The sequence below is a fragment of the Microtus ochrogaster genome, chromosome 1 (genome assembly GCF_000317375.1).
Source record: "Microtus ochrogaster isolate Prairie Vole_2 chromosome 1, MicOch1.0, whole genome shotgun sequence".
NCBI lineage: Eukaryota > Metazoa > Chordata > Mammalia > Rodentia > Cricetidae > Microtus > Microtus ochrogaster.
The window spans coordinates 93,474,640-93,485,636 of record NC_022009.1 but is presented as its reverse complement, the minus strand read 5'-3'; the positions used below and the strand labels follow the sequence as shown (position 1 = coordinate 93,485,636).

Sequence of the window (10,997 nt, the reverse complement as noted above, 5' to 3'; positions counted from 1 at the left end):
GAGCCTATCCTGGAACTAGCTCTTGTAGACCAGGCTGGCCTCGAACTCACAGAGATCCGCCTGCCTCTGCCTCCCGAGTGCTGGGATTAACACTTTTGAAGCATCTAGAAAGACAAAAAACAAAACCACAAAGCTAGCTGTGGAATGTTAAAGTGGGCTTTGCCTCTGCATTTTATGTCAGCACCAGTGGAGCTGGGCTGGATTTGAAGACTTCCCTTTAGATGCCCTCTGATTACAGGCTAACCCAAAGCATATTCCTGAATATTTAGGAAAGCTGATCTGAAATCTCTGTGAGGTGTTACACGGAGGTCTTTCTTCCTGTTACACTGTCTCGAAGGCCACTGTCTGATGGAGAACAAGAAGCGATAGACCTCGCTATGCTCTGAGTGTATTTTTATGATGTCACTGCTCAGCATGCCCAGGATTAAAGTCTCTAGTGGAATTCCTTATAAAGCTGCGCTCTCTCTTCCTCTCGTTGCTGGAGGGGCTGTTTCGCATATGCCACGCCTTGGACAGGTCTACCTCAGTTGGGTCTCGCCCACCAAGACACCAGAAGCACACAGGTTGAAGGAAGAAGGAAGGAATATGCTTTGGGTTAGCCTGCAGTTCGGTACTTTGAGTAACTGATTCTGCAGCTTTGGGGGGAATCACGAAGCAGTTCCTAAACTCTTTCATAGGATCTCATTATCCAGTCTAGTCTGGCTCACAATCCTCCTGCCTCAGCCCCCTGGGTGCTCCAGAGTCCTTTTCATTATGTATAAACCAGGACCACCAACCACTGGATCCTGCAGATCTATGGTAAGGCCCTAACATGTCAGAAGATCTGTATGAAGAAGAGGAGGTGCACTCAGGGAACACACACCATAAAAGAGTTGGCAACAAGTCTGCAAGAGCTAAGGGTCCACGAGCAAGCATCTTCCGGACATGAAGCTGCCCGTGTAAGCTCACAGCAGCATGGCTGCCTGCAGGAGACCTGCAGGGGAGCAAGCCAGTTTGTAGGACAGCATGGATGGGGGAGGGCTCACAAGGCCCCAGTCCTCCCTAAGGAGTTATTGGCAGTGGATGACCACTGAGGCAGAGAGATCATCTTTCTTCGTTGATGTGTCTCACGGTAGTTGATCGTGTTCCACACTCATGCATACACACTCAGCTCTAATTTGACCGGGGCAGGAGGATGAAGGGGGATGAAGTCAAGAAAGGGATACACTGGGTGGGGACTTCAGGAAGATTGGAAGGAGAGGAGATGGACATTGGACAGGACAAAAAACACAGTTTTTATCCATGGAATTAGTAAAGAATGAAATTGTTTAGCTAAGCGATTTTTGAAAGAAGTAGTGTGTTCTGTGACATCTACGCCTGATGGTAGCTCAGGAGCCTGGGAGCTGATGTTAGGAAGTTCTGAGAAAAGGGCTAGAAAACCAGATGCCTGACAGAAATGCAATATGCATTTTACCTATGCTCTGAAGCCATGATCCTGAATTTAAAGGTGACAGAAAATTAATCTAACAGGAAATCTCAAGGCCCCATGACATTCAGACGGTGGCATTGTGCTATTTGAAGATTTTAGCCAGATTAACAGTGAGAATCAGGAGCAGGAAACAGGACAGAAACATTTGAAAGACTTATATTTTAGCCAGAGATGGAGTATATTTAAAGTTGGTGTCAGTAGATATGTAAAGACCGGCACTGTTAAAAAGAGGCCAAGGACTCTGCACGGGGTCGGTAGGAAAGATATTCAGAGGGCAGCCAGTAATTGACCAGGACTCCCTTCATCTCCAAAGCTAAGTATTAGCAAGAGGCGAAGCTGCCCTCAGTGCTCAGGCTTCAGTGTCACTCACCGCGACACGGGAGATAATCTCAGCATCTTAGAAAGAAACCAGCACAGAACGGATGTACTTTAGGAAACACCATATACAGTATGGAAGGGGATGGCCACACCTGCATTGGTCCAGGGATGCAAGACAGAACTCTCTCTATGTTTTCAGAAGTCACATCTACATCATTCACGGCAACAAGGACATCGCCTAAAAAGAGAAAAACAGAAGACAACCGGGTGAATATCCCAAACTGAAAAGTCCTGGACTCGCGACACAAGGAAACAGCTGTCTGGATTACCGCAAGGGCCTAATGGAAAATGTGGTACATGCAGGTTACTCATCCGAGGTTACTCCGAACATCAGTGACACAGCCAATCACCCAGCTTGGCCATTATGCTTCCCAACAGTGTACCATACCTCTGCCAACCATGAATATTTGAAGATATGGATATTCCCAGTCTCAGTGTAACTAAGGGGTACGTGAACCCAAAGGACCAATGGAAAATTTTTAGCATAAACCAAGTATTGCACTTAACAAAATTGAATCTAACCACTCAGACCAATAGTAATAAAAAAATCCAGCTGACATTTTAATTAAATCCATGTGGTACATGGCAATGCGCTGCGCTATTGCTGCGACCACTGACTAGTGTCTGCAGAACAGGCCTTTGTTCCACTGCTTCCGACGATACTGACATGACAAGCATGTTTCGGGCAAAATCTTTACCATGGCTGCTCTTCAGATGCTTGTATTTATCTAATTTCAAAATCGAGACCACTACTAAAATCAAATTGATACACAACACAGCTCTTGCCCAAAGAGAGTAAGAGTCAATTTCTTCTGGGGTTAAACCTGAGTGATCCTGGCCCAGGAACTCAGATTCAGGGTGCCCCTAACGTGTTCTGCTGCGGCAGTGGTTACATGAGCCAGAATAAAATTCAGCTGTAAATCAGTGCCGGGGCAGCTACCAGATTTACTGTGGGGTCCCAGGTAGGTGGGCTGGCATACCTTCGGGGGTCTATGAGCATCACATGCTTTCTGGAGGGAGTCAGAACTTGGGGGCTGGTGGAGGCTTCTGCTTCGCTAAGAATACATTGCAAAAGCTCTAGCTGACAGTCAAAGGCTGGACATGGAACACTATGTGAGCCTAAAAGACAGATACGGGCTGGGCAGTGACTAGGGCAACGGCAGTCCAAGATACCCTGGGTCTGCGTCTTCAGCACCCCAAATCTTATTTGCGAAGTTCTAACCAGGCACTCAGCCTTGCAGAGTCTTCAGACAAAGGTGTAGCTTTTTATCTGGGATCTTCAGCTTACAAGAACATAATTGAAAGTAATATTAAAGCCCTAGCAAGCTGTGTTGACAAAACCACAACACACCTAGGGGACCGTCTTGTCATTCCAGACTATACACATCAAGTCTTGTCCTTAAACCACTGCAGAAGAGAATCAAGAAAAGATGTTGTGAAAGACCAACTCTCTCCTTTCAGGAAGCTTTATACTCTTTGAGGAGGGCAGTGAGCATGCAAGTGAGCTAAGAAACCCAACAGCTTCTGAATGTCTTCTGGGTCTGGGTTCTGTCATCTTTTCAGGAGTATTTGTACAGTGCACAGCTTGACTGTCAGAGAATATCTCTCTCTCTTGAGCGCAGGTCAAGTCTGCTTTCTGTACAATGTGACAAGGACACACATTGACTCTAAATGGAAAAAAATTGTCAAGAATAACACTGTGGTAGCTGAGAAGATGGTCACATAAAACTGTGGCCTCCTCGTCCACAACCTTACTCCTCAGGGACTAGACAAGTACTGCAGAAATGTTTGGAATGGCTGCTGGCCTTATCGCTGCAGCGATGACAATGTTTGAACACCGCGTCGTCTTCATTCTGTTCACCAAAATGAAGGATGAAATATTTTTATTCTTTTAAGCTTCTCAAGTAGCAAAAACTTTAGTGCAAGTACGTAGTTTATAGAATTGCAATTTTATTGGCCAAATGGCGTAACATATAACCTAAACGTCCATACACTTGTTTGACACTTTTCTGCTTTCAATTATGAAAACACTAATTTTTAAGTGCTTCAATAGACCTTTTTGTGCCCAGTTTTTCTTCTTTCCTATGTGTATGTGATATATGCACACACATATGTGTGTCTGTATACCCATGTGAGCAAAAGGACAGAGGGGGAAATCAGATGTCCAGTTCTGTGGCTCTCTGCTGTACTCCCTTGTGACAGTCTCTCACTGAACCTGGAGCCAGGCAGGCAGCCAGAAAGCCCCAGATATTTTCCTGTCCCCCACACCAGTGGGGTTATGGGCAAATGGGAGCAACACTCGATTTTTGTTTCTTTAATCCTGATGCTTGAACTCAGGTCCTCATGTATCCAGTTCCTTTTTTTTTTCCCCTATTTTGATCTAGGCTTAACAAACTTCTTCTATTATTCATGCTTTGGTGGTAATGGTCTGTGTTCAACTGCTCAGCTCTTCCACCAGCTCCATCTGAACTCTGCCACAGACAACAGATAAATGGTTGGGGCTGTGTGCAATAATATTTTATTTCCAAACACCCACATTTGGGTTCCAAATACCTTTCCTATGCTGTAAATCATTTAAGCCTTTTAGAAAACACAGGTAGTAAGCCTGCTGTGACCTGCCGGCTCTGTCTCATTTGCCTATCTGTTCTGAATGTTTTTTCAAGATAAATGTCCAGAAATGAATCAAATGGGCTAAATTATACACTGTTGCAGAGTGATACTTTAAATTATACACTGTTGCAGAGTGATACTCATGTATAAATTATATTTTGAATAGCATAAACAATTTCCTCTTTGTTTTTCCAATGAGAAATAAATCCTTTGGTGCTGTCCCCATGTACAGAAGCAACCAACACAGCAGGCCCGCGAGACTGGGTGGGGATGAGAACACAGGCCCAGGTCTGTCAGTGATGAACAGTTTGCTCCTGAGTAGCAGCTGTTAATGCCCCTGTCAGAAGGAAATAACTGTGGCGGTGGCTTCCCAGGGAGGAGACACTAAAATCCTATCCTTCCAAGAAACTCTGTGTTCTAGCCTCTCTCTTGCAGCCAGAAAGCATGAGAAGGAAAAAGCCAAACGCCGTCTGGGACAGAACAAGACAGAGATGCTGTCCGTAAGAAAACCAGAAAGTTGCGAGGAGTACAAGCAGGACTCCCCGCTTAGTGCCTGAGGAAGGGCAAGAAGGAGGTACCACCCATGGAGAAGCTCCAGGTGGTGAAGATCCACCTCAGGAACATGGTCGTCCTGCCCGAAATGGTGGGCAGTGGGGTGGGCAGGAGCCGAGCTACAGGTGAGTTCTCTCTCCATCACCTGCAAGCCTGTGAAGCACAGCTGGCCTGGCACCCACTCTTCCTGCTTCGTCCTTTCCAAGAAGCCGTGGCCAAAAGACTCATGTTCGGTCCCAAGGGAAACAAAATCCAGTTATGACCAAAAATGAATAATATTGAAGAAAAAAGTCCCACCAAGACAGCCTCCACGATGTAGGTAAGAGAGTAAATTCTCTTTGCTCTGGTCTGAATGATATCAGCTGGCTACTGCTTCCAACTGATTGCCAAGCTTTCAGAGAATTCTTAGAAACAGAAATGTAGGCGAGCAGCTAATACTGGCACCACCCCCAGAGGACGGAAGTCTCTGAGACCTAAGCAAAGAAAGTAAGTGCAGGATGGGTTCTGCTGTTGTGAAAGGACACAAGAGAAACATCACCAGCCGGTATCACTAATGACAGGCGCACTTAGAGCAGACAAGCCACACTCACAGAGAGAGGCCAGAAAGCAAGACGTGTACATGCGTATCGCCATAGTGGGTAGCTGTGTACGGCTTAGTAACGGTGCGTGCCCTTGGAGTCTAATCTGAAAAATAAATATAATGAGTAGAGACTTTCTAAGATGCGTTGTAAAATTAACACCTCCAGTATTAGAGATAATGGAGAAGTGTGTGCCAGGGGAACACACAGACCCACAAAAACAACCCAATACATAATATAAAACACTGTCAACACTTTAAAATAATAGGTGGAAAAATAACTAAAGATTCAAAACCAAAATCCTCCTAAAGCTGAAAATACTACCTGGTATATAAAGAAGTATACTACAAGAACAGACTATGGGCAACAGCTTGGCCAGTGCCCCGGTCTTTCCTGATCACAAGCGTAATTGAGGGTCCTGAATTGCGATGAACAGCAGTTATTTTATTCAAGGGCTCAGCCCTTGAAGTTCACACACAGTCTCTGCATGGGGCTGCTCTTTCTGGAGCTCCTCAAATCCATACATACCAACACGAAGATTCCGAATTAAATGTTCCCATCCTCAGCTCTCCCCTGAGTAAGTGCAAAGCCGTTCCGCATGCACTTGGATCCAGACCACACGTCTGGCGGAGCAGCAATGACGATGGAACAGCACTATCGCTGCCTGCGTGTCTTCCTATACCTTCCATGCACTTCCTTAGCAGTCTGTAACCTTGCTGGCTTCCTCGATAAGGAGGCTTTCATCCATTAAAAGCTTCCGGAGCTACAGCAGCTAGGATGAATGCCAGTGCAGACAAACGCAACACTGGAAGGTCAATCCTTTCCCCAGAATTCAATGTTCTATCCTTCCTGGGTGGCCTTTTCTCCATGAGAAGTGTCTGTGTGTGTGTTACATGCACGAGTGTGTGTGAGTTTGTCCCTATGTACATGCAGAGGCTATTCAAAAAGCTGGAGTCTTCCTCTATCTTTCTTTCCCAGAGACAGGGTCTCTCCTCGAATCACAGCTGCTGCTTTGGCTGGGCCACATCTCCATGCATTGACAGAGATCCTTCAGACATGTGCACTTTGTGATGCTGTCACGTCACCTGTCACACTGTGGTGACATCTATTTCTGACGTGCTCTCCCGCTATTACATGAGCTCCTTTACACCACCAGTCAGAGCGTCACTGTAAACTCCACACACCTGACACTTAACAGTCAAATACATTCTGAATCAATAAACAAACAATGCGATTTAGACTTCAGGCCGGACAGATTTGAACATGTTTCTAAAACTCCTGTTTTAGGCTGGGTCAGCTGAGAAGACAGACACACTTCAGAGCGGTTAAGAATGCGCTTCCAGAGCCAGCAAGATGTTCAGTGAGTAAATGCACTTGCCAACTAGTCTGGTGATGCTCAAGCCCGGAACCCATGATGGCAGGAGAGACCCACTCTCACGAGCTGCCCTCTGACCTCCACACATGCCAGGTACAGTGCCCTGGCACAAAGAAATAAATAACCATAAAAAGAAATATATTTTCACATTTGATTAGTCTATCATTATAAAGTAGAATAAGGTCGCTAATTAGCTCACGTGTTATATCACATGACTTAAAATCAGCAATGCAAAAATATGCATCTTATGGAAATAGAAAACACTATACTGAGTGAGGTAAGTCAGACCCAAAAAGAGGAACATGGGATGTACTCACTTATATTTGGTTTCTAGCCATAAATAAAGGACATTGAGCCTATAATTAGTGATCCTAGAGAAGCTAAATAAGAAGGAGAACCCAAAGAAAAACATATAGGCATCCTCCTGAATATTAACCTTCATCAGGCGATGAAAGGAGACAGAGACAGAGACCCACATTGGAGCACTGGACAGAAATCTCAAGGTCCAAATCAGGAGCAGAAGGAGAGAGAGCACGAGCAAGGAGCTCAGGACCGCGAGGGGTGCACCCACACACTGAGACAATGGGGATGTTCTATTGGGAACTCACCAAGGCCAGCTGGCCTGGGTCTGAAAAAGCATGGGATAAAACCGGACTCGCTGAACATAGCAGACAATGAGGGCTGCTGAGAACTCAAGAACAATGGCAATGGGTCTTTTGATCCTACTGCACGTACTGGCTTTGTGGGAGCCTAGGCAGTTTGGATGCTCACCTTACTAGACCTGGATGGAGGTGGGTGGTCCTTGGACTTCCCACAGGGCAGGGAACCCTGATTGCTCTTTGGGCTGACGAGGGAGGCGGACTTGATTGGGGTAGGGGGAGGGAAATGGGAGGCGGTGAAGAGACAGAAATCTTTAATAAATAAATTTAAAAAAAATGCATCTTAAAATGTTCAAAATAATTTGTAAATTTCCTCTCAAAACTGGGATATTTTAGAGAAGTGCCCTTATAAAGGAACTTACATATAATATCACTGCCATTAAGAAGGTCAATTGACAGTCTACAGCCACTCCAAGAACTTGGTGTCCTCAGTGCAAACATACAATTTAAAAGTATTTTTATTCATAAATTATATATTTTGCATTATGTTATTGGATGCAGCTGTTCCAGCCTAAATGATCACTGTATAATCAACTTAGTTTCTTCTCCTTGTCAGCAATCATAAGCAAGATGAAATAAAATTATACTATTCAAAACTTGAAGATGAGCTCTGCTCCCTGGTCTGAACTAAGTGAGTGTTTCTGTTACACAGAAGCACTCCTTCGAAGATCATTTGTACCGACTTTACTTAGACACTGTAAATCCTGCCTTCTACACTGTGGATCACAGGGTACTGCCTTTAACCACGCATCTCTGCAAACAAGGTCTGGGGCTGCAGCAGCACTTACCAACCAGGACCTGGCCGCTCTTCATGGCAGAGCCTCCTGGCAACAGGCCGTGCACCACAAGCCTCTCTCCATCGGCTGGCTTCCCGCTCCTCCTCCAGCTCCACTTGCTCTGATGGACGATTCCCACCAGCACTTCCAGGAGTTTGAGCTGCTCCCTGGGCTTGATGACGGTTAGCTTTTTGGGGTTGATATAGACAGGCACATCCTTGTACCGCTGTTGCACAGTGACCCCAGGCTTCTGGTTGGACTGATGCTTCAGAATGGACACCGGGCCATTGTCATTGCTGTTCTTTTTGTGGTAGCGCTTAGGTAAAAGTCTTTTGCTCTTCAGGATCTTGGTGAAGCGCTTGAGCTTGGGTTCATGCTTCTTTCTTTCTCTGGAGTCATCCTCTTCAATGATGACCTCCTTCTCACTGAACCTGACGTGGTTCACGGTCTGTGTCTCAGGAAGAAGGCTCTCCTCCTCATCCTCACTCAGTTCCAGGTAAAACAGCTCACCATTCCTCTGCACACTGTCCAGCCACTCGGGCTCCAGATCACTGTGTGAGAGAGGAAAGGTCACCTGCATGGTCAACCAACATGAGAAAGAGAGAGATGGTGCAGGGTTAGAGTTTTAAAGAAGGGGAGGATCAAACAGGCAGAGTGATACAAAAGAAAACCAATGAAAACGGAGAAGGAAAGACCTTTTTCTATAATCTATTGGGCTATACTTTTAAAAATAAAACTAATTCAGGCTCATACCTGTAATTCCAGCACTTAGGAAACTGAGGCAGGAGGACTGCCATGAATTCAAGGTTAGCCTGGGCTACACAATGAGTTCCAGGCTACAAAGTGAAACCCTATCTCAAAAACCAAAAACAAAGCAAAGCAACAACAAAACTAATTCAGAGGCTGGGAAGATGGTTCGGTGGGAAAGGTACTTGCTGTGCAACTATGAGGACCTGAGTTCAGATCCCCAGCACCCACATAAAAAAGCCGGGCTCAGGGAGGACATTGCACAGTGGAGTCCACTGAATTAACATGTTCCTTCTAGGAGGGAAGGGGAGGCTCAGGAGATTCAAGAGATAAAGAAAATGCCACACGTTTGGGAAAGTAAAAACTTGACAATTTTAGAAGACCCAGATCTACAGAATGAGCAGGAACTGCTGGGGAAGAGACTCTAAACAGCAGCTGCCCAGGGAGATGCTTGGGTCTGTGGAGCTGCCCACATGCTGTACACAGTGGAGATGCTTGGGCCTGTCTACATGCTGTGCAGAGGGCTCTAGGGCTGCAGCTTGAGTCTCCATTCATTCTGGGAGATGCATATGCTTTTGAGGTATCTCTGCCCTTTGAAAGTAACCCTTTATAACTCCTGTTAGTGAGGCCCACAGATCCTCACTGACTCACCAAGTCAGACACTGCTGTCTGCTCTGCAGTGAGTAAATAATATGTGTTGTGTCTTCTGAGAAAAATCCCTCACACAATGACATGGTAGCTAGCACATGTCTAGCTCCAAGGGCGAGCTCAGGTTCAGTGAGAGACTCTGCCTCAAAAAGTAGGGTAGAGTGCAATAAAGGCCCAGCAATATCACCTCTGGCCTTCACGTGTGTACACCTGGACAAACATGCCCATAACACCCAAATGTGCTTGTGGACACACACACACACACACACACACACAGAGAGAGAGAGAGAGAGAGAGAGAGAGAGAGAGAGAGAGAGAGAGAGAGAGAGCGAGAGAGAGAGCGAGAGAGAGCGAGCACTAACCCAGCCACCGTGTGGTTATAGCTCACTTTGGACATCTCAAAATTCGCATTGGTTATTGAAAGTATTAACTGAACCCACAGAAGCCAGCTGCCTGGAAAACACGGATAAGCATACTATCTGCAAGGGAGCACTTGGGATGGCTTCAGCTAGAATGAAGTCATGCATCATGTACTTTATTTAGATAACAATTTTCAAAAAAACAGCATCATCTTTCCACAGACTGCAACCATGGCCGAAACCAGGCAGCTATAATCACAGTCCGCAATGAGCCTAGCTGTAACCTCTAATTTCTGCACAACGCCTCATTAGCAGCAACAGTAAGGAGAGTAAAGCCACACTTTACATAATTCATCCTGTGGCCGTAAAAGAGGATAGATGGGAAGTCGGTTGTTAGGTGCCCAAATTATTGCCATTAAAGTGGAAACAGCATTAAACGGCAACAACACCCATGCTGTGGCAATAAACTGATGGCTCTGTTCTGTTCTGAGGCACAGGCTGCCTTCCACACTGCCATTCTTTGAGTGCCCAGGCAGGAAAGGGTTTAATCTGTGTTCTAATCGTCACCCAACAGAAGTCTCCTTTGCTTTCCTGAGTGTTTAATAGCAACTCTGATTCTTGTATTAAATTTTTGTCAAGTACTGCTTTCTGAATACCATAAAAATTAGTCCCCAAAATATGCTATTCTATCACTACCATGGTCTGTACAGATGGTTAGTAACACACGGTCAGTATAGCTGGTTATTACACACGGTCTGTATAGCTGGTTAGTACACACGGTCTGTACAGATGGTTAGTATACACAGTCAGTATAGCTGGCTAGTATACACAAGGTCTGTATAGCTGG

The 10,997-nt window shown here is 45.5% G+C and overlaps 1 protein-coding gene across 1 annotated transcript in view; it reads right to left on the bottom strand.

The window, feature by feature from the left end:
- Intu (inturned planar cell polarity protein) overlaps positions 1 to 10,997 on the bottom strand; it is a 55,790-nt gene that overhangs the window by 39,522 nt on the left and 5,271 nt on the right. The window contains exons 2-3 of the mRNA XM_005343926.3: positions 8,409 to 8,947; positions 1,939 to 2,024 (exon numbers count right to left, since the gene is read on the bottom strand). Of these exons, the coding sequence (XP_005343983.1) occupies positions 1,939 to 2,024; positions 8,409 to 8,947 (625 nt within the window). The remainder of the gene's footprint in view (positions 1 to 1,938; positions 2,025 to 8,408; positions 8,948 to 10,997) is intronic.